Here is a 24,639-nt window from a genome sequence, read left to right as displayed (position 1 = left end):
GCTAACAAAACGAAACGAATTCTCCGCGCGTGCTCAGAAAATCGGGTCCATTCATTCTTGGTGCTGACCAAAAGGAGCGCGGCCTCTGGGGACGAGAATGTGCAATAATAAACCGTCTTTTGATATATTAAAATTCAGCTTGGCAGTGAAGCTTAGAGGACACAAACAAAGGGAATTGAATGACATGTTTATTCATTTCTTTTGTTTGTGTCCTCTAGGCCTCACTATCAAGCTGAATTTTAATATATCGAAAGTGGCGTATTTCAGACATTTTGCTGTTCGTGTATTTCCGAACGAGGGGATTGATTTGGAAACGTAAGTAGAGCTGGCCTGCTATATAACCATAATATTCCGTTTCTTCTTACTGTCCTCGAGCAGAAACTGGAAGAGGTAGAAAAGTAGGTAGGAAGCGACGAAAAGAAGCCGCGAGAAGATATGATATAATTGCGCATATTGATCGTCTTAAATCGTTTCTGCTCAGATCAGTTCAGCTATAGAAACAACCAAGCAAAGCAACGCTAACAATTTTGTGATCGTCGTCAACTTTACTTGATTTTATATTCAGCTCACTTGGAAAGTTATTTTTTCATTTTGATCTCGCAAGGAAGAGTTGCATCATCATGAGCGTAGCCAAGATGCAAACTCACGTGATTTCTGAGAAAAAGAGTCACATTTGAAGTTTTGTTCTGCGAAGAACATCGTTACGTGTTTGTGTATTTCTTGAAAATTATTTCGCCACTGAAATACGATTCTGCCGTCAGACATTGATCTTCTTTGAAGTATTTTTAAAAACTGTTCTTGCCGCTACCATCGGACTTCCATCTGTTTTGAAAATGGCAGTCTGTAGCTCGCACTTCGTACATCCCGCAATTGCATAAAATGCTACTGTGTTACGCTGCTATTTGTGCTTCTCAGAAAGTTACCGAACCTGTTTCTGGGCTCATCTACCAGGAGGTTGCTATTTTCTCACATTTTTAACAGCTTGAAATAACCTTGTTTGGTTTGCCTTGCGGCCCTTCGGTGGTAAAAAATCGCAATTTAAATCTTTGATTCTATAAACCGCTTATGTAGTGCTGTTCAGATGGATTATATTGCACTTTCCTCATGCTGAAATATTCACACCCAGGGGACCCTAAATCGCTCATTTTAGCACACGCTACCATGGGGAAATCAACGAAGCAGCCATGGCAGCCAATATTGGTTAAACACTTACAGTAAAAATCGCGTATAAGAACCTAGAATTTTCGAGATCAGGCATGCAGACCAGGTTCTTATATTTTAGGGTAGTTTTTCACAATTCAGGCTGATTAGGTTCTTAATAGGTTCCAATTTCTCAGAGGAACACCAATACATTTCTATATTTTATTTCATAAGATATTTAAGTTTTGAATTGTTGTATTGCACTGTAACTTTATGGAAAACATATTTCTAGTGAAAATCTAAAAAAAAGAAATCAAAGGAAACCAGTACACTATAACTTTTTGTCAGACGTTTCTCACACAATTAATTCCAGAATTTAGACCATCAAAATTGGAGTGAATTTTTTTGAATAAAAACCTATTTTTCTTTGGCAGGCTGAACAGGTTCTTATATGTTTGGGTATTTGAAAGCAAAATTTCAGCCCGTAGGTTCTTAAATCACTAGGTTCTTACCTGATGCTGGTTTTTACTGTACTTGCTTTCCCTGTTGCTATGCTTTGCCTTTGGAACTCTTTGACACAAAAGCACACATCAGTCATAGTGGCCAAGAAACTTTCCTCTCACAAAGCATTTATTCGAGCTCCAATTTCGAGACTTTCGAGGCTTGCTCGAACAAAAACATTCTGCCATATGACATGCTATGATTTGCCGAAAATCACCAATACGTATCACTAATCTCTTATTAAAAGTTGCTTGACGTGGCAACCAGTCACATTAGATCAACAGCAGGCAGTGTTACCGGGCTTATAACCACGAAGCTGGTTGGGAAGTTTAAATTACAATGAGGGTAAAATATGACTTCATCCTCGGCAAGGTGAAGAAATGCTCCAAGAAAGACCAAATATACCTCGTTTTTTTCTTTTTTTGAAGTTTCTATTGTAAGTTTAAAATTATAATCTGCATATATTTATAAACCGTGAGTTGACAATACAACTGTAATTGAAAAATGATGGTTAACGTTGTCCCTTTGCAGAAAACTTGCTTGTAAACAAATATTTAACGGAATATACGTATGAGACTTCATTAGCCCTGACAAGTTGTGATCTGATAGTTAAACATTTGTGACGTTGCTTTTGTTAAAGACGTTCTATTTAAAAAAACTATTTTTGTTTCTTTAACAAAAAAACTATGGTAAGGTTAACACCCCATTAATAAAAGCCAAACCTCATAGTTACTCTGAAACAAGGATATTACCAGTACCGGACTAGAAATTCTAGGGAATTGAAAAGTGGTTCTGAAATGTGGTAATATAATGGCTTTTTAACACTTTAAGGATGTATCAAATTCAGTTTTCTACCTTAACAATAAATGCTACACTGCAAAACAATGTCGGTTTACTGGGGACAGTCCTGAACTGGTTCAAAATGTATTTGTCTAATAGAGGTCAGCAGATATCCATCAGTGGAACACTTTCTAGATGCTTCAACCTGGATTACCGGGCACCTCAAGGCTCTTGTTTCGGACCAATACTACTTATTATTTCAGTTGTTCGATGTTATAGAAAAACACCTACCACATGTACATTGCTTTACTGACGGAACTCAGCTTTATTTAAGCTTCTGAGCCACGTCAAGATGTCGGAGTGAGTAAAATGGAAAGGTGTATTGCACATATTCGAAGGTGGATGATTAATCATAGACTCCTACTTAATGATGACAAAACCAAGGTGTTGTTAATAGGAACACGGTATCAGCTAAATAAGTTAGATTGCAACATTTGTTTACGCATTGGTGATAGTGAAATTACTCTGTCACTGCTGTGCTTGAAAATTAGGAGTCTAGTTTGGTGAAAAAATGTCCAGACATATCAGCAAGGTGTGCAGGAGTACATTCTTTAATTTACAAAATATTCGAAAAATTGCGAAATAACTATCTGAGGATAGTCTGTGTACAATTGTCCATGCCTTTATTACCTCTTGACTCAGCTATGGACTTTCCAATGTGCAAATGTCTAAGCTACAGCTTGTCCAAAATACAGCTATTACACTTATTCTGTCGAAGACAACCTATTGCTCTGGACAGAAACTTGGAGGAGACTGTCTCTCAGTGCCGCTGAGCTTTTGTCACTAGCATTACTGGGATGGTGGGAGGCGCAGTGGCCTCACGGTACGGTTAGTGTACTTGTCTCTGGATCGAGCGGTCAGGGTTCGAGTCCTGGCCGGGGACTTTTTGGGCAAGGCCCGTTACTTTCACAGTGCCTCCTTCCTCCCAGGTGTATAAATTGGTGCCAGTGAACTTAATAGAAAGGGGAGATGCTTATACTACTACGGAAATAAACGAATCCCACTTTTTGTTATGTTGTACAAGTTTACCATTTCGTTTGGCAATCAACAATTCTATGTTAAGAGTGGCTTTTAATTTAGCCTTAAAAACATCTAAAGATGGTTTTGTATTATAGAGCTTACACCTATAGATGTAAAACATTGCACGAGAATGTGGTTAATTACTTCAAAGTCTTTATCAATATCAAATTTACCAAACAAAACGTCTTTGAGTGAAAAATTTAATTCGCTTTTGTGGATGGCCAGCCATGATAACATCTCTTTCCAAAAGACCTCGGTGGTCTTATAGAAAAACAGTAAATGCTCGAGGGACTCTTCGTTAATCTTACAGATTAAAGGTACATAATTTCGTCGAGTCGTTGATGGATTTTTAGTAGTTTACTGTTTGAAACCATTCAATTTTTTTGATCAACTGTTAAGAGCTTTGAGGAAGTTTACTCGAAAATTGAGCCCCGTCGAAGTGTTTTTTTTTTCTTTTTTTTTTGATGTAGTACGAGAGGTAAATTAAATGTATAGAAGCAATTTAAAAACTGTCGGTAAACAAAGGCCTAGGGAGGCGTGGTGACCTCGCGGTTAGTGCGCTCGTCTCCAAATCGAGCAGTCCGAGCTCGACCCCTGGCTGGGGGCATTGTGTTTTGTTCTTGGGCAAGACACTTTACTCTCAGTGCCTCTAGATCTCCACCCAGGTGTATAAATGGGCACCGGCGAACTTAATGCCATGGGTAGCCCTGCGATGGACTGGCATCCCATCCAGGGGGGAGTAGAAATATTCCTAGTCGCTTCATGCTACATAAACCGGGATATCCTTGGGCCTGATGGGCCACTTGGCTCGTATGCAGACTTTAACTTAAACAAGTGCCTGGTGCACTATACGTGGTCATTCTAGTAGTGTGATAACTTATTCTTATGAAATTAATAGCATTTCCCTAAACCACCTCCATATCTATAACGAGGATCAATATGTATATGTATGGGGTCAATGATTTGATTATTTAGGCAATCGACCCTTTTAACATGTTTATGCACAAACAGAGTAGAACATCATAAGTAAAACTTTGTTTTATATTTAAAGGTCTTGCGGAGTTTTTGTAGTTCATCATCCGAAATAGCAGATGGCATTCTTTACGAGGTTTCTTGAATGGATAGTGGGGAGCGGGCCTGTTGTGGAAGAAGAGATACCAGCTGTTCAGGTGAATCACACTCAAGGATTCTTATATTTCATACTGGTGTTAGCTTATTTGTATCACATCTAGTTCGTGACAAAATCCATGTCTTACCCAAACTTCAATCTATTTGTAATAACTGGCGTTATTTTTACATTGCTCCGATAAAGGGCAGACCCACGTTTGGTAAAAAAGCTGATTGAAAACGCTTGTTATGATCCAGAAAAAACGGCATCGAAACACCTTAACACGAAAAATATACTCTGATAACTGGGAAATGGGCTTAGCTTTTAAATGATAGCTGAAAAATCAGTACAAATTTAACAAAAAGCTGAGATTCCAGAACCCCCGGCCCGTCCACACCCTGAAGGTAGAACTGTTAATGTTGGGCGCCATTTCAAGAATATCGACACTTGCAAACACTTGACACTCCTTTCCTCGGAAGGCCCGATATCTATATTCTGTTCTAATTATGGCCATGATTATATTTTAGAGGGACACTTGTTATCCCAATGGAAAAAAAAATGGCTGCATCATATCTTACTATGCTAAAGGACAAGGCAGAGTTGACATTCCTGAAACCTTAAACCCGTGGCAAGTGCTGGATCTTCATTCGTTTAACGGGCCGTCTCGTGTGGAAATCGAGAAAGCTTTTAAGGGGAGAATGACCCAAAAAGTGCGCCAGAATCGTGCAATGGCAACTGTAGCCTACCATATGCTCACGTCACCAGGTAGCAGGTACGTGGAAAAATCTGGCTTGGACGAGTTTGCCATCACAAAGTCTGACCACTTCGTGCTAGCAGCATGTGGGCATACAAGAGTGCTTGCTTCCGAGATCAGGTCTGGAAAAGATCTTCTAAAAGATAACGATGAGCGCACTCGGACAGTGCTATACATCGTAAGCAGGTCAGGTTTCTATGACATGTGCGAGTTACTCCTAGATGAAGGCGCATCTATCAATGCAGTCCAATCTACTGGTAGCACGCCCCTTCATGGTGCAGCATACTACCGTCATGCACTTGTTGTTGGGCTTTTACTCCAGCATGGTGCGAAAACAGACATACAAAACAAGGCTGAAAATACTGCCCTAGACGAAGGTGCTACGCCCGAGATACGGAGACTGATTCAAACCGCATCGGCAGACAAAATTTTGTCTTTTACCGCAGAGCTCAGAGGTAAGTGCCTTGTAGACCGAGTGCGACTGATAAAGTACCAAGAGGAAGTCGTAGCTAAGGAACTCATACGTGATCAGGGCATCCTTGACGAAGGCACGCGAGCCCAATGGGATGACATTTGCCGCTACTGGAAACTAGCATGGCATGGTACTCGATTTAGACATCTGGAGTCCATCATAAAGAAAGGTCTTCTCCCCGCTGGTTCAAATGGTATCATGCCAGAAGAGGGCCACTTCGAACTCAACAAAGCGTATCTTGGTATCGCTAGCTGGGCAGCAGCGATTTTCCTCTCCCCATGCATTTTTTACTCATCTCATGAAGCGTATTCGGAGCGAGTCATCTCCGAATCCCAAGAATGGTGCGTCCTCGTGAAAGCCTACTGCAAAACTGGCAGCTTCGTATCATATAGATCCACGGTTCTCAACTTCGAGTCGACATCTCCTGACCCTGAAATGCGTGTGCCTGTCGAAGACTTGCGCGTTTTGCGCGTCGAGTCTGCACGCAACGTTGTCGTCTATTCCCTGATGTTCGTGCGGAGCAGCTTTCTTGAGGATAAACACATAAACTTGGAAGAGAAAATGAAAATCTTGGGCCAAGAAAAAGAATCGCCATCTTGGTGCAGTGTATCTTGAGACTCCGAGTACGAAACGATTGTAAAATGTTTTCTTTCGATTCTTATAATTGCATCGTTGGTGTACACTGGAAACGAAGTAGAAAATAGAACCCTGCACATAAATAACTTATTCCTTCGGTATTTTAACCCCCCCCCCCTACCCCCCTTCTTGGGGACTGTTATACCCTATAATGGTCTATACGGGGAGGCTCCGCCCAAAAGGGGTAATTTTTCGGGCTCTAGGCAAATGAAAGTTTAGTGATTGAGTTAAGGTATATGAAAAGTTAGGAAAATCTGTCATTTAGTTATTTTAAAAGGCCTTTAATTAAAATAATTATTTTGAAGACAAGCACCTTATGGCTGTGTCATTTCATTTATTAAGCTCTACATGAAAATAACAATTAAGAAGAACACTTCTTTTGGCGATTTATTTATAATAAGGGCCAGCTATGAAAGTATATGAAAGGAGAACCGTTTTTCAATAAATCGTATACGAAAGGGGTACCTTTTCTGGCAAAATATTGTACAAAAGGATAAAAGGTTGAACCTCGGAGCTGGCCTCCCCGTAGAGAATTCCTCCTTCCCCCGGGATTTCCACTTTTGAATTGAATTTTAGTGCATTCTGCTTTTAGTGCTTAGTATGCAGTAGGCTATTGTGTAATGTGGAACTACAATTGGACCCCTCTAATTCGAACTCCAAACCTTTTCCCTTGGCCCTTCATTCATTTACTATCGGCTATTTCGACCTAATTTTCGCTTCCTCTGAGAGTTTGAAATTGTGGGGTTCAACTGTATATAACTGATTTCAAAGGACTACTGGCCTAAAACTATCAACAATTACATGGACATTTTTGCTTTTTCACTAGGCATATCGTAGGTCAACTCGGGTCACAACCTAACCACGGTCGAACGCAAAAATTCAATGCCACTCCTGGTTTTCCTGGCCTCGAGGTTTGTAAGGGTTGGAAGCGAAAATATGCAAATTACAAGCCGGTAAAGCAGGTGAACAACAATCTTAATTTCTCTATGTATATGCGGTTTACAAAGCTTAACTTTTTAGTGGCTGTCTTAATTATGATTAAATTTGACTAAAATCTCCAGGAGTTGGGAAATTACGTGGCAATTTTGGTGGGAACAACGGTAGAAATTGCGCGCGCCTGATGCATTTGGCTGCCTTAAAACCCTAATCAGCCTCCGTAATTTTCGATGCCATCGAAATTATTGGTGTTGCATGGTGAGGCAAAATCTTGTTGCTTTACTGTAAGTTGTGTTCCTGAAAGTGTGTTTAATTATCTTAAGTAGTTTCACAGCGATTTCAGTGTGGCTGACTAGGGCATTTACAGGGTCACAACAGTCTTGTCCCTAAAGTACGCTTTCTTGTTGTCAATATTACTGTGAGCCTGCCATAATTTCTCAAGTCTGATTACTTTTAGAACGTACCCATAGTATCGGAAGAGACTTTATATCAGGTCTGGTCAGGTGCTGATCAAAGGAATAGCGCCGAGTTTTGGAAACGAGACTGAGGTCGCAAGCAAAAATATAGACTTACAGTTTAGCTGGCACACATTGAAAGGGTTGAGCGTTCTTAACACTTATATTAAGTTAAAAAATTATTTGCTAGTTACGTTTTTGTAATGTGCTAAGCAACTTTACCTTCGACAGTCAGAACGAAGCTGAATGCATGTAATATTTTAATTTTCTAGCTTTTTCTTCGTTCAAGGGAAAGAAATCAGACAATTGACAGTAGTATTGTCTCGCACTGCTTTGTAACATTTTTAGACCTAAATAGGAAATGAACTATACTCTGCATTTATCAATTCATTTCCGTTCTTTTTGATGTTATTCAGTGCATTTATGTAAGGAATAATACTTTGCATGTTTTGCCAACTTACACTTAGCTTACAATGTTACAAATTAAAAATAAACTACCGCACTTGTGGCCAAAAAATTGTCAATGGAAATGTTAATTTTCTCTTGCCCAGGAAACTGAAAGCTCCGCCACAGCAACTAAGTCACTCACACCAATACATTACTTAATTGCATGTTTAGTACAGGTAATGCAATAATGCAAATATGCGTAATGCCAAAGGTGTAAAAGTTTTAAGAGACGTCTCTGTAAAAACCAACCACTGATTTTACTTCGAAAATTCGATTTTTCTCATAAGCTGGGATTTCGAAGCCCTTACCTAGTCAATCACTAAAATGAGTTTTATTTGATTAAAAATTCTAATTGAACTTTTCTAGGATTAATTGAAGTTCGGTCCGCTCGACACAAGTTGAATGCCTGCCGAAACTGGAAAAATAGCACATATTGCCGGCGCTCTCAAAAACTTAATATTCGCTCAAAAGTCTCAATTCTTTTTTTCAACTATAGATATATCATAGCTGTTTGTTTAGCCGCGTTGTAATTACAATTCAATGTTGTTCCTTTAACGGTTAAAAGAAGATTTCCTACCCATTAAATCGAGTTTTGAACCAAACACGAAAATAGCTCTACTTTGAAGGCACGTTTTAAAAATATGGCACCTGTTTGAAACTGCTGAACTACATGAATAAAGTATAAATGGCCGGCCTTAATTTAAAACAATATTAAAATTTGTCTGCCCACTAGGTTTTCAAAGCTAAGGACCGCTTAAAGTTCCGGAAATTTTGAAAATATTCCAGTGAGTAACTAACATACTCGCCTTCGTAAAGTGCTCCGACAAATTCACGTACATCTTTTACCTGGCTTCAAGATTAAAGTTTTGGTCCTTTGTAGCGATCCTTGAAACCTAGGTAGCATTAAAACTGCCAACTTTACCTTCCAGCGGTAGGTTTGTATACAGGGTACATTTATACGTTTGTCATCTGTGTCGAGCGTGACGGTCACATACTTCGATGTTCTTTGTATTACTGACCATTGTTTTCCTCGAAGCCGGTTTAATCATGTAGAGTCCTCTTGAAAGGTTTGTAGAAGCACTCTTTCGGACAACTCTCGGCACAAATACATGTATGAACAGTAAACGGTGATCTGGGGATCCAAGGAAGGATTGATAAATGCCACGGCCATTTTGTGTTTACAACAGGTGTTTCAGTTCCCAATCTTCCCGTGTCACATCATGATTCCAGTATGCTGGAGTAAGCTGTTTCCCAATTCTGGGGGGATTAGTAAAGTGTACGTAGTCTTAGTTACTCCATACACTGTACTACAAGAATTGGGACATAAAAGACCAGCAGTCTTTATGACAAGAAGGGAGCCTGGCTTTGGCACTGCAAAATCAGTACCCAGTGACAATGAATGCACTGGAGAATAGAATCTTTTAGAAATGCCCACCCTCTGGTGCGGTGAGTAATCATGAATAATCAGCAATGGTGGAGATGGACTTTGGCATGCATGGTGATAACGATGATGATGATGATAGCGATTACGACGACAATGATGATGTTAAAACATCCAATGGAAGAACATAGTTACTTTACTTTACTTAATCCTCTCTGTTCCCTGTGGGACATAAGGCAACAACAATCCCTCTCCATTTATCCTTATTTTGTATGATGTGCTGTGCCTCACCCCGAGTTAGTTTTACCTCACTGAGCTCAGCCATGACAGTTTTGTGTCAGGTGGTGTTTTCTTTGCCAGGTGTTGTCCACTACAAGGCAGCCTTGGCAATATGAACCTGATCCATTCTAGTTGCAAACATGATCCAGCCTTTGGAATCATGTTACTTTGTAAACATAGATTATGACTAATAACTTTTGTCATTATTTCATTTTCTGTAACAGTGTCCTTCCGATGACCAGGCAAGCTTCGTAGGTAAAACAGAATCTTCTGTCACCAACATCAGTCAACAAAACACCAAAGATGAAGGACACCCTATTTCAACAAGCCACAAAAGAGGTCATGGTACAGAATCTGCAGCCAGCCAAACTACTTGTATGGAAGGAAACACCAAGAATGAAGAACAAGCTTCAAATGTAACAAGTTCAGAAGAATCTCATTCCCCATCTGGACTGCAGGAAGACAAAACTGGAGCACCTCATTCTTTTAGCATCAAATCTAACTTTGAAAAGAAGGAGTTGGTGGATCACATAAAAGGAGTTATTTATGGAAACTGCATTGGAGATGCCATAGGACTGTTGACCGAGTTTATGAGTAAATCAGAAGCTGCCCATGTGAGTTGATGTAATTATGGCTTATAGGTTCATTTGAGATATATTATCAGAAAATTTATTATAAACATTGTGATTGGCTGAGAGTAGGCCAATTTATCATTTATAGTTTGATTTAATTTGCACTACAGTGCAATTTAATGTGTGTCTGAGCATCTGGCATAATATTAACTATATGATAAATGAGTGATCACATGGAATCTGAAGTACCGGTAAATAAAGATTTGTACCACTAAGAGTCTTAAGTAAAGGTAGAGAATCCCATCCTGCCAATGCGTCAGCCAGCGTGTTGGCCCATGAGTTAGTGACACATTACCCACACATCACCAACACACTACCTAATGAATGCAATAACTGACCCTTAACCAATACGTCAGCAGATACACCACCAATCCGTTAGCTGATACACTGTCTATGCGAAAGCTGAAAACAAGAACAACCTGATAGGAAAGGACGAAAATCATGTGAAATCTGAAACCACCAGTTTGTATATTGTAAGACATAGTCAGAGCACAGTACACCTTGGCATTAAAATTGTGCAGGGAACAATTTGAATCCTGGGCCAGGCAGGCAGGTGGTAACAAATTTCTGAATCATTTGTTTTAGATTTATGGTAAATCAAATGGTGTAAAAGAGAAAGTGATGGACTTTGAGGAAAGAGAAAAGAAAGAGCCACATTTAGAATATGGCATGAAAATTTATGACTTGCATCGAAGCAGATGGGAGACTGGAGACTGGACTGATGATTCTGATCAGATGATTTTGATCTTACGTTCGCTGTTAGACAACGATGGCAAGGTTAGTCTGCATGTATTCACCAGCAGGGCTGACATGAAGAGTTGAAGTAGAAGGCGGATCAGAAATAGTACATGTAGATGGGGGTGTATGATTATTGTAGAGACCACTCCCCCCATTTTTTTAGGACACATATGGGAAGATATATACTACCTTTAATAAAAAGAGCTGGAAAGACCAGATCATTGATATTGGTCATTATGCATTTAAACATTGAACATGCAACTTTTAGCAACAACTACTTTTTAATTAGTGACTGCATTTTCAGTAGAAGTTACAAATCTCCTTAATTAGTATCTTCTTACTTCTGTCACTGAGTTTTTCCCTTGACTTGCAGATAGAGCCTGTGGATTTTGCCAAAAAGATGAGGAACTGGAGCAGGAAAGGTTTTGCGGAACTTGGGGACATGGGTGGAATGGGTATTGGCCGCACCACATACAAAGTTCTGCACCATCCTAACTTCCTTACTAATCCACATCAGGTATAGAATCAGTGACTAACCCTAGAAAGCAGGGTCCCTGTGCAGATACTACAGATTGACAACTCCCTCAGTTGTAAAGGAGCTGTAGGGAGTGAAGAGGGGTGCTTTCTTGCCTTTGAAAGGGGATCTATGGCGCAAGGCTGTGATCTAAGAAAAATTACCGGAAGCCCAAATGTTCCTGTCCATGAAATCCTGGGTCCCCAGACTTGTACGCTTAATGAAAAAAGTGAGGTTTTCGGTCGCCCGAAGACAAAAGTTAGTTGCCTGTGGCACCTGGGCCCTTCTAGAGCACACCCCTGTGGAGTATATGTGGATTCTTAATTTCTTGCTCTGTTCCAGGAAATATCCATATCCCTCCCATGTATGGTTTTTTGGTTTGAATCTCTCCCCCTCCCCCCCCCCCCCCACCCTTTCCCACCAAACCCTGTGGAAAGTTTATATTTGGTTCTTACTTTCCTCAAAAAATTTGGCCTTTGAGAACCCTCCCACTTTGAATTTCCAATATCCCTCGTTTGGGTGGGTATGGATATTTTCTGGAACCACTTATTATGTAAGTTAAAGGTTACAGCAAGTTCAAAGAGTGGTGAAAGAAACATGCCTTGGATTAGAAAAGACTATTAATTTATTATAATTGTTTGCACATTACGTAGTCTCTTATAACCAAACTCTTTGATTGAAAATGAATTTACTAGTAATTAATGGTTGCGACTTATTAAATCCAGGCAGCAGAGTATGTGTGGGAAGAGTCTGGTCACTTAGTTGCTCCAAACGGAGGTGTGATGCGAACTTCTATTCTTGGAATTCATGACTTTGGCAACATCGAGGAAGTAATAAAAAACACCAAGGCAGCATGCAAGGTCACACATGCTGACCCAAGATGCATTGCATCATGTGTTGCCACAACAACAGCAGTTGCAATGATGTTACAGGGAAAATATTTTGAGAAGGAATCCAACTGTTTTGATGTTGAGGCAATCATACAGGAGGCATATAGTTATGCCTGTGCCACACTTGAAACTGTTGAACAGGTGATGTCACATGTGCATGCAAAATATTGTGCTTATTAACTTAGTAGGAGGACATCATGCGGCAAAATATGGATACATAGTTACATATATAGTCATGCCACCGTCATACTTGAAGCTGTTAAACAGATGTTGTTACATGTACATGTATGCAAAATATTTCAAGTACAGTTGGACCCCGCTAATTCGAACTGGGCTATTTCAAATTCTCCGTCATTTCAAATTCAAAACAATTTTCCTTGGATTTGTCCTTCAGTCATTTACTATCGGTTGCTTAAAACTCCCGTTATTTCAAGTTGTTTTTTGTTTCCCCTGAGTGTTCGGAATAACGGGATTCAACTTTACTCATTAACTGATTAGGAGGGCATCATGTGGGAACAATATGTTGTCTAGACTACATGTAGCACGAGAATGGAGAAAAGATTGAAAGGTCAAAAAGATCATAAGGTAGACAATTTGAACGAAACATTTATGTGCCCAACAATACTGTAAGTAATTTAGCACATTGGGTGCATGGTTTCGTTTGTCACCATTCATGTCGACGGTCACATTACATCGGCACATTGGTCATTTGTGGACATTTTGTCGGTTAACTACACTGCACTTTCATATAGACATCTTACAGTTGTAAATTTTCTGGTCTCTGTATAGCCTGTGAACAGGTTCCCGGCGAGGACGGAAAAAAATATTCGGCGAGCAAAGTGAGTCGACGAGTGCGAAACTTTTTTCGCACTCGCCGGGAGCCTGTTCGCAGGCTAGTTTCTGTAATTTAAATTAACAGTCCTCATGGTCTCTTTCTCTTTCTCTCTCTCTCTGTCTCTAGGAAGAGGAATTAAAACAACACATGTTTGCGAAGTCATTAGATGATCTTGATCTGGATGAAGCTGGGAAAATAGGTTACACATATAAATGTTTAGGTGCAGGATTTTGGTCCCTGAGGCAAAATGACTTCCGAGTGGCCATAGAGGCCGTCGCATTTGAGGTGAGTACATGTCAAAGGCTAAAATAGCTTAAACGTCACTGCAAGAGCTAGCTCATGTTGTACTGGCTAAGGGAATGTCTCCGTTTTACTTAATCGTAACATTTGTACGCTGTGCGGACCTATTTCTTTTGCAGGCCGGGGACGCTGATACTAATGGCGCTGTGGCTGGAGCTTTGCTGGGCTGTAAACTGGGCGCCAGTAAATTACCTGACTCTTGGCTCAATGGACTAAAGCATAAAGACTGGTTAGATGGACATATTTACAAGTAAGCTGTCTGACATTATTCAACGAATACGAAACATCGACAACCTTATTTTCAAAGAGTGGAGGAGCGGTGGTCTCATGATTAGTGCACTCCATCGAGTGGTCTGGGTTCGAGCCCTTGCCGGGGACATTGTGTTGTGTTCTTGGGCAAGACACTTTACTCTCACAGTACCTCTCCACCCAGGTGTATAAATGAGTACCGGCGAATTTAATGCTGGGGGTTAACCCTGCAATGCTCTAGTATCGCATCCAGGGCGGAGTAGAAATACTCCTAGTCGCTTCATGTTACGGAAACCGGCATAAGCTCCGGCCTGATGAGCCTCTTGGCTCTTATACAGACTTTGCCCGTTCTCAAAGTAAAAGCGAAAATATATTCCGTGGTAATTGCTTCTTTTGCAGAGATTTGTGGTTAAGACTACTGAGCACAATCATTACCCATGAAAGAAAAAAAAAAAAAAACGGCGCCACTTTTTCATCCAATCGGAAGTAAAACCAAAGCCAATCGTGTCTCCCTCACACACGTTTTCCCGCACTTGGCGTCAGCTACACATACATATATTTACTTCTAGTTTTGACTGGTTCACTTGATTGTCTGTGTCCTTTGTGATTGGCCAGAGTGATAACTTTGGTTTTAGTTTTACAACACCCAATTGAACTGAAACTGCTCTGTAAGTGCAAAGCCAGGGAAAGAATTCCATAGAAAATATAAAGACATCGAGTCCCCACGTGCCAAGAACACAACACTAAATGCAGAACAGTTCAAAGCAGCAAATTATTCTCAACGTAATATTTCATTTTTAGTCCACCTTCAAAACCTCCTACCTAATAAACGACTCTAACTTTAGTGGCTGCCCTATGGAATTTCTTTGGCACCCTTGTTTTTCCATACCGGAGGATTCCATTTCTTATAAAAGTGCCTTTTCTTTCCTCAGGTTCTTGGCTCTCCTTGGCCTAAATGAATGAAAGGAAGAAAAACTTATTAACTGCGAGCGTGTTGTGTAAGATTTTAAATGTGTTGCTATTCACATGTTCCGAGAAAAGAAGTAAAAAAAATGGATATTAGTAGATTTTTTAAAATATAGAGAAGCTGCATGTAGATTTTCGTGTTAGAGGTGAATAATTTTTATGTTTTGACAATGAATCTTCGAACAAGGAGATAATGGATATTTTTTTCCCTGGTTGCGAGTAATTTTTAGATGGATATTACTTTAGTCAGTGTTACGAATAAGACCACAGAAGGAACAAATATCAATCGCAAAACTTTACTGTATATTTATAATACACTCAAACAACTACTTATTAAATGTTTGTTCTACAAAACGCTGCCAAGCTTAAGGCAATAGCAGTTCCTGTATTATGAGATGTACTGCGCTCAGCTTGCGTACGAGATGGAATAAATCGCACCATATAGTTAGAACGTAGCAAGAAAAGAGAGGGCAATTTAGGCTAATATATATAAATATATGATGTACGCTTGCCAAAGAGTCGTTCCATAAGGCCCAGTGTACACTACGCTTAAGGAAGTTGAAAATACTGTTAGGCCAACCGTCCACACTAATCCGTCACGAAAATGGAGCTTTTCGAAAACGCTCTTCAAACCAGAGGAATTTGGAAACGCCGGCCTTGCGATTTGGTGTGGACGAAAAACATTTTGGAAACAAAGCTTTTCGAAAACGATGACGTCACGATAATCACGTGATTTGCCTGCCCGAGTTTTCCTCAAACACAAATTCAAAACGACCGGTGATTGTTGCGTTTTCAAATTTCTCCGGCGTAGTGTGGACGGAAAACATTTGATGCGTTTTCAGATTGAAACTTTCGTTTTCAAATTTCTCCGGCGTAGTGTGGACGAGACTAAGTTGCAAGTCAAGTGCAACAAAAAATGTAGCTGTGAACATCAAACAAGACACTACTTAAGGCAAATTCCTAGTACTTTGTGTAAGGTAGCTAAAGCCCGTCTTTTTGACAGATAAACTTTAAGGTAGTTTACATTAAAACTACTTACCCTGAATGCGAGCGTCCCTATTGGTAGAAACAGTTACAAACGAACCGTTTGTGATATATTGAGTAAAGAAACAAAATTGTTTCTCTGATCTTTGGTTGACTGAAACTTCGGTTTCTGGGAAAAGTAGAAAAAGAACAGCTGAAGTTTACCTTATTCTCTTACTGAAAGTGGGACTAAGCTTGTCCAAGGCAATTTCTACTATGGTACGCGACATCACGATAATAATTTTCTTATCTGTTCTTATTATTTTTTTTAATTTATTTATTTTATGAACCTGTTTGCTTGGTTTTATCATGACGAAGTGACAGGAAATTAGATTAGGATTACTCCAGGGCCTGACCATGACCGCCGAACACTTATACACCCTTCCCAAATTAAAGTGCTAGTGAACCCCTCCCCACACCTCCTGTCTTTTTTTCCTTTTCTAGGTTACGTGGTGACAATAATAGAGCGCCCTTCCCCGTTAGGTATTTTTTTCAACCTGGTACTCAATCCTTACCGCGCTCATGTGGTCTATCTTGTGTTTTACGTGTTCATGGCGGCAATTTAAAATTGTATTTGATTTTCTCAGAGCTGTTAATTCCGGAAAGAAACTAAGTATGACTTGTGCAATTTCATTTTACACAAATTTTGTTAAACTCTTGTCCTATGAGGACAACGAAGTAGGATGGCAGCGGAAGCCGTTTTGTGCTAATATTCGAGCAACTGTTCTGGGTCGACGTTTCACAACAACAAAATTAAAACAAACAAAGTAAGACAAATGATTTTCTGATTGTCTTCAACTTAATTCTTCTCTAACTTCCACCAGAAGCTTCTGATTCCACACATGGAAACTTATTTTTATATGGATCACGCAAGAAAGGCTTGCGTTACACGTTATCCAAATTTGGTAACTGAGTCACAAAAGTATGCAATTTCACAAAATTCACAAAGGTGTGTGATTTCTCAGAAAAAAGACTCACATTTGGATTGTTGTTTTGCGAGAAAACTCTACGTCTGGAGGATGTATTTGTCAAGATTTTGACAAGAAAGCACGAGAAAGACTTACGACTTATTAGGCCAATAAAATACGATACTGTCTTCAGAAACTGATCTTCTTTGAAGTCTTTAAACTGTTCTTGCCACTAGATTGGTCTTCCGTCTGTTTTGATGATGGCTGCCTTCAGCTCGCGCTTCGTACAAGCCACAATTGCAGAGGATACTCCTGTGGTAAAGCGTAGTCGGCCAAGAACCTTACACACTGCTATTTGTGCTTTCAGAAAAGTTTCCGCTCCTGTTTCTGGGCTCATCTACCAGGAGCTTGCTATTTTCTCGCATTTTCTTGCATAACAGCTTGAAAAAACTTTGTTTGATTTCAGTGGTAGCATCACAACTTGAATCTTTGATTCTCTAAAGCGCTGATGTATCACAGGATTATAATGCTGCTTAGATTGATTTTCGTGTCTAATTCATGAAAAAAAAAAAAAAAAAAATCCACAAAAACCCAACGATGTTCTTCGCACAACAACACTGGTCTAACAGTACGATGTCGATGCAAACCATGACAACGTATTTCTTAGAAATCGCGCAATTTTCCGTACTTTTGTGATTCAGTCCGCAAATTTAGATACGCTGTAACGCAAGTCATCCTAACGTGATCAGCTATATGAAAATAAGTTCCCATGTGTGGAATTTAATAAAAAGTTTAAGACAATCACAAAATTACTTTCATCGCTTTGCTTGTTTTAATTTTTTGTCGTGAAACGTCGAGTCGATCCAGATCAGTTTTGTCCAGCGTGCTATAAAGTGACCTAAATACCATTAAATATGCAAATATTCGTGCTTTAATTACCTCTGAGTATCATTATCAGTGATATCATCTAGCCGCAGCAGAATTACACTGGTTTAAATAATTGAAAGGGCTAGTCGCTGGGACTTTTCCCTCCAAGTTATAATTGCCACTCTCTGCATGAACTGTTCGTGGGACAAGTCCCTGCGACCAAACGAAAACCAAACAGATTTTGCTATTTCCCGGAGCAGTAAGTCCTCTCATGTAGACAGACACTGCAAGGGACCGGTTTCCCTACACTAACCCCTTCAAGGACTTGTCAAATGTCTAGTGCTAGCGACTTGTCCCTTCGTCTTTTCATTTTCGGTTTGCAGCCGATAATTACAAGGGACTGCGTACGACAATAAACTTACTGGAAGATGTTCCGGTTTTTCTTACCATAACAATAACATACTCCATCGTACCCAGATGCCGCGCTCCTTTTGGTCAGCACCAAGCATCCTGGTCCCGGAAGTCCGCGATTTATGGGCTTCCTGTCACTCTGCGCATACTCAGAGTCAAGTCTAACAAATCGAATTAGCTAACAAAACGAAACGAATTCTCTGCGCGTGCTCAGAGAATCGGGTCCATTCATTCTTAGTGCTGACCAAAAGGAGCGCGACCGTTTTTGATATATTAAAATTCAGCTTGGCAGTGAAGCTTAGAGGACACAAACAAAGGAAATTGAATGACCATGTTTATTCATTTCTTTTGTTTGTGTCTTCTAGGCCTCACTATCAAGCTGAATTTTAATATATCGAAAGTGGCGTATTTCAAACATTTTGCTGTTCGTGTATTTCCGAACGAGGGGATTTATTTGGAAACGTAAGTAGAGCTGGCCTGCTATATAACCATAATATTCCGTTTCCTCTTGCTGTCCTCGAGCAGAAACAGGAAGAGGTAGAAAAGTAAGTAGGAAGCGATGAAAAGAAGCCGCGAGAAGAGCGACAAAAAAATTGTCTCGCTCATTTCAATGTCAATTCACAATGAAGGAAGGAAGAAAACGTCTGGATCCAGGACAACATTGAGGCTTATCTTAGTTCTGTTGTTTCAACTATATAGCAACAGAGAGTTTTCTCTTTTATGTCTTTTATGTCTTAAATCGTTTCTGTTCAGATCAGTTCAGCTATAGAAACAAACTTTTACTGCGAATTTACTGTGAAACTAACTGCAAATTGTATCATAAACGACTCCATTTTATGATGAGGTGAGCTCGAACAGTATACCCATTTGGAATGTCTCGTTATCACTTTCAAATTCGAAACCTACTGGCTGCTCCACACCTGCAAGGCAACCCACCAAGCACGATTTCGCCGTTTCCCTTGCACTTGAATATTCAGTGCTCGCTTCGATCGAGTCAAACACTAATACGGTGAAAAAGCTGTTCTGGATCGAAGTCTTTCCACAAAAAGTTAAAACAAGCAAAGCAACGCTAATAATTTTGTGATCGTCGTCAACTTTATTTAATTTTATATTCAGCTCACATGGAAAGTTACTTTCGTTTAGATCTCTCAAGGAAGACTTCCGTCATCATGAGCGTATCCAAGATGCAAAATCACGTGATTTCTGAGAAAAAGAGTCACATTTGAAGTGTTGTTCTGCGAAGAACATCGTTACGTGTTTGTGTAATTCTTGCAAATTATTTGGCCACTGAAATACGATTCTGTCGTCAGACATTGATCTTCTTTGAAGTATTTTTAAAAACTGTTCTTGCCGCTACCATCGGACTTCCATCTGTTTTGAAAATGGCAGTCTGTAGCTCGCACTTCGTACATCCCGCAATTGCATAAAATGCTACTGTGTTACACTGCTATTTGTGCTTCTCAGAAAGTTACCGAACCTGTTTCTGGGCTCATCTACCAGGAGGTTGCTATTTTCTCACATTTTCAACAGCTTGAAATAACTTTGTTTGGTTTGCCTTGCGGCCCTTCGGTGGTAAAAATCACAATTTAAATCTTTGATTCTCTAAACCGCTTATGTAGTGCTGTTCAGATGGATAATATTGCACTTTCCTCGTGCTGAAATATTCACACCCAGGGGACCCTAAAATCGGTTATTTTAGCACACGCTACCATGGGGAAATCAACGAAGCAGCCATGGCAGCCAATATTGGTTAAACACTTACAGTAAAAACCGCGTATAAGAACCTAGAATTTTCCAGATCAGGCATGCAGACCAGGTTCTTATATTTTAGGGTCGTTTCTCACAATTCAGGCTGATTAGGTTCTTAATAGGTTCCTATTTCTCAGAGAAACACCAATACATTTCTATATTTTATTTCATAAGATATTTAAATTTTGAATTGTTTGTATTGCACTGTAGCTTTGTGGAAAACATATTTCTAGTGAAAATCCAAAAAAAAAAAAAAGAAATCAAAGGAAACCAATACACTATAACTTTTTGTCAGACGTTTCTCACACAATTAATTCCAGAATTTAGACCATCAAAATTGGAGTGAATTTTTTTGAATAAAAACCCATTTTTCTTTATCAGGCTGAACAGGTTCTTATATATTTGGGTATTTGAATGAAAAATTTCAGCCTGTAGGTTCTTAAATCTCTAGGTTCTTATCTGATGCTGGTTTTTACTGTACTTGCTTTCCCTGTTGCTATGCTTTGCCTTTGGAACTCTTTAACATAAAAGCACACATCAGTCATAGTGGCCAAGAAACTTTCCTCTCACAAACCATTTATTCGAGCTCCAATTTCCAGACTTTCGAGGCTTGCTCGAACAAAAACATTCTGCCATACGACATGATATGATCTGCGAAAATCACCAATACATATCAGCAATCCCTTATTAAAAGTTGCTTGACGTGGCAACCAGTCACATTAGATCAACAGCAGGCAATGTTACCGGGCTTATAACCACGAAGCTGGTTGGGAACAGTTTAAATTACAATGAAGGTAAAGTATGACTTCATCCTCGGCAAGGTGAAGAAATGCTCCAAGAAAGACCAAATATACCTCGTTTTTTTCTTTTTTGGAAGTTTCTATTGTAAGTTTAAAATTATAATCTGCATATATTTATAAATCGTGAGTTGACAATACAACTGTAATTGAAAAATGATGGTTAACGTTGTCACTTTGCAGAAAACTTGCTTGTAGACAAATATTTAACGGAATATACGTATGAGACTTCATTAGCCCTGACAAGTTGTGATCTGATAGTTAAATATTTGTGACTTTGCTTTTATTAAAGACGTTCTACTTAAAAAAACTATTTTTGTTCCTTTAACAAAACACTATGGTAAGGTTAACACCCCATTAATAAAAGCCAAACCTTATAGTTACCCTGAAACAAGGATATTACCAGAACGACTAGAAATTCTAGGAAATCGAAAAGTGGTTCTGAAATGTGGTAATATAATGGCTTTTTAACACTTTAAGAGTGCCTGCCTGTAAAAATCAAACAAATTCGTAATTTCGCGGCAAGGGTCGAAAATTCGATTTCGCTAATATTCTCACGGTAGATAGGTTAGGGCATGACAAAAACTACTGGATAGTTTTTTTTTGGCAAAATATCCTTTTATTTCAAAGAAATATGCAAATTACCAAATTCCGTTAAAATCGTCATTTAACGCACCATTTTATTACACAAGTTTGAGAGCCTCGCATGCAAAACCACATCATTCTTCCGTCATTAAAACACTCAAATATTTCTGTGCAGTGTTTAAATGTGTACTGGGTTGATTTTAGGGAATGTTGCGTTGTCTTTTTGGGTGCAAAATAATTAAATTTCGAAGACATGTATTTCATTCACTTAAAAGTACTTCGTGAATATAATTAATTTTCACTATGTGCGAAACCTTCAAATGGATCAAGCTTCTGGTGGTTGAATCGCAGAAGGATGGTCTACAGATTCCTGTAAAAATTTCTTTGGGCAAATGATTGTGAGCGACGCGAGAGCTTTTCAAAGTACGTCAAAATTGCAAATATTTGACCATCCGTCGTCAAATTTCAATTTACGGGTTAGACGTATATTTTAGCATGCGCCACATGACTTGACCTATGTTAAATTGAAATAGACACAGAGCTGATAATTTCGAAATGTTCTAACCTCATTTGCTGTAAAAGGCAGGTGCAAAACCGATTTGACGTGTTTCTCTCACCATTCGTCGCACATAAAGCAGAAGTTTGCTTTTGTTTACATAACGTCCGATATACATCGCCTACTGTCAACCTATTATTGGTCGAATACTATGAATCTGTGACCATCTTTCTGCACTTATGAACATCACTGCATTTAAGTCTAAAACGGCTAAGTAATTTGTAGATAGTTGCTTGCTTTTCGCTTCGCCAGAATATTGCGTTTGATCGATTGCTGACCATTGCTGATAAGCGTGTCGGCGCAGCACAATCTTACAGCCGTTATTTGTTCGTCACGCAATGCTGTCACGGCATATGCTGCACATTTTGATCTATTTTGTATAGAGCACTCTCAGGATAAGCGAAACAATTTAATCATTGTTCATCTGTTTGTTCATATATATAATAATATGTGTATACTTATATAATCGCGTTCTATAGTGTACGTGGCGTCGGTCCACATCACGTTTGTTGTACGTTCTGACGTTTCAGACAACAGCTGATAAAGCTAGTGCCTGTACTCACTAGAATTTTAAGAAAATCGCCATAAGCAAATTATAGATCAATGAAGCAAGAACTAGCTGAAATAAAAATAGGAAATCACAACGTGTCTAATTCGTGAGAAAAACAGATTAAATTTAATTAGTAACTACGTGAGTAAATAGTCCTGGCCATGCCATTTTATTTGGCGTATTTTGTTTGCTTAGTGGCGAGTCATTGGTATGTTGTTGTCAATACAGTCCAAAATTATCGTCAGTAAAATATTATAAATAAAACACCTATTGACCGGTTACCTCCGCGGCCACCATTTGGTCATTCCGATAAGGGTTTCATTAAGCGGCTAGCCCCATTAAGCGGTCACCACCCATTTCCCCGAGGGTGGCCCACTGTATTACGTGTAAACCAAAAATAATTGCATAGCGCGAAAAGACCTAGGTATGAGTTTAGCGTTACAGTATTACGCAGGGCATGTAGGTAGCGGTGGTCGAGTAAAAGATAACAACAGGGGCAATGGTAAACTATTCATTCTTTTCATTTCTTACTTCAATCTCTTCCTACTTAACACGACTGTGTGCTCCCAGTGATTCCAAGCCTTACGGAGCCTTACTTATTAGGATAGAAATTGTCCTACCCCTACCCCCTAAAATAGGATGACAGCATTGCGTGACGAACAAGGAACCGCTGCAAGCAAGGATTCAAGCCATCAAGCCATGATGATCAAACGTAATATTTTGGTGCAGTGCAAAGCAAGCAACTATCTACAAATGACTCAGCCGTTTTAGACTTAGATGCTGTGGTGATCATATGTGTCGAAAGAGGGTCACAGATTCATGGTATTCGACCGTTAAATAAGTTGACAATTGGCAATGTATATCGGACGTTACGTAAACAAAAGCAAACTTCTGCTTTATGTGCGACGAATGGTGAGAGAAACACGTCAAATCGATTTTGCACCTGCCTTATACAGCAAATGAGGTTAGAACATTTCGAAATTATCAGCTCTGTGTCTATTTCAATTTAACATAGGTCAAATCATGTGGCGCATGCTAAAATATACGTCTAACCCGTAAATTGAAATTTGACGACGGATGGTCAAATATTTGCAATTTTGACGTACTTTGAAAAGCTCTCGCGTCGCTCACAATCATTTGCCCAAAGAAATTTTTACAGGAATCTGTAGACCATCCTTCTGCGATTCAACCACCAGAAGCTTGATCCATTTGAAGGTTTCGCACATAGTGAAAATTAATTATATTCACGAAGTACTTTTAAGTGAATGAAATACATGTCTTCGAAATTTAATTATTTTGCACCCAAAAAGACAACGCAACATTCCCTAAAATCAACCCAGTACACATTTAAACATTGCACAAAAATATTTGAGTGTTTTAATGACGGAAGAATGATGTGGTTTTGCATGCGAGGCTCTCAAACTTGTGTAATAAAATGGTGCGTTAAATGACGATTTTAACGGAATTTGGTAATTTGCATATTTCTTTGAAATAAAAGGATATTTTGCCACAAAACCTATCCAGTAGTTTTTGTCATGCCCTAGCCTATCTACCATGAAAATATGAGCGAAATCGAATTGTTGACCCTTGCCGAGTTATTTTCTATTTTTATGGACAGGGACTCTTAAGGATGTATCAAATTCAGTTTTCTACCTTAACAATAAATGCTACACTGCAAAACAATGTCGGTTTACTGGGGACAGTCCTGAACTGGTTCAAAATGTATTTGTCTAACAGAGGTCAGCAGATATCCATCAGTGGAACACTCTCTAGATGCTTCAACCTGGATTACCGGGCACCTCAAGGTTCTTGTTTCGGACCAATACTATTTATTATTTCAGTTGTTCGATGTTATAGGAAAACATCTACCACATGTACATTGCTTTACTGACGACACTCAGCTTTATTTAAGCTTCTGAGCCAAGTCAAGATGTTGAAGTGAGAAAAATGGAAAGGTGTATTGCACATATTCGAAGGTGGATGATTAATGATAGACTCCTACTTAATGATGGCAAAGCGAAGGTGTTAATAATAGGAACACGGGATCAGCTAAATAAGTTAGATTGCTGCATTTGTTTACGCATTGGTTATAATGAAATT

At 39.3% G+C, this 24,639-nt stretch overlaps 2 protein-coding genes across 2 annotated transcripts; both read left to right on the top strand.

Annotated features, from left to right (window-relative positions):
- The first annotated feature begins 4,748 nt into the window (after positions 1-4,748).
- On the top strand, positions 4,749-6,590 carry LOC110069760 (uncharacterized). The gene is made up of 2 exons (XM_089280923.1): positions 4,749-4,775; positions 5,137-6,590. Exons 1-2 carry the CDS (start codon positions 4,749-4,751, stop codon positions 6,448-6,450), a joined length of 1,341 nt encoding a protein of 446 aa, XP_089137049.1. The 3' UTR covers positions 6,451-6,590.
- Positions 6,591-9,779: 3,189 nt separating this feature from the next.
- Positions 9,780-16,220, top strand: LOC149096577 (uncharacterized). Its single transcript, XM_089280922.1, has 8 exons — positions 9,780-9,854; positions 10,194-10,583; positions 11,187-11,378; positions 11,713-11,856; positions 12,579-12,884; positions 13,705-13,863; positions 13,998-14,128; positions 15,060-16,220. The coding sequence occupies exons 1-8, from the start codon at positions 9,780-9,782 to the stop codon at positions 15,088-15,090; spliced, it is 1,428 nt and encodes a 475-aa protein (XP_089137048.1). The 3' UTR covers positions 15,091-16,220.
- The last annotated feature ends 8,419 nt before the right edge of the window (positions 16,221-24,639 follow it).

Source organism: Orbicella faveolata, unplaced genomic scaffold, assembly GCF_042242905.1.
Source record: "Orbicella faveolata isolate gen_17 unplaced genomic scaffold, um_ofav_v1 contig_48, whole genome shotgun sequence".
Taxonomy (NCBI): Eukaryota; Metazoa; Cnidaria; class Anthozoa; order Scleractinia; family Merulinidae; genus Orbicella; species Orbicella faveolata.
This window is presented reverse-complemented; position numbering and strand designations above follow the sequence as displayed.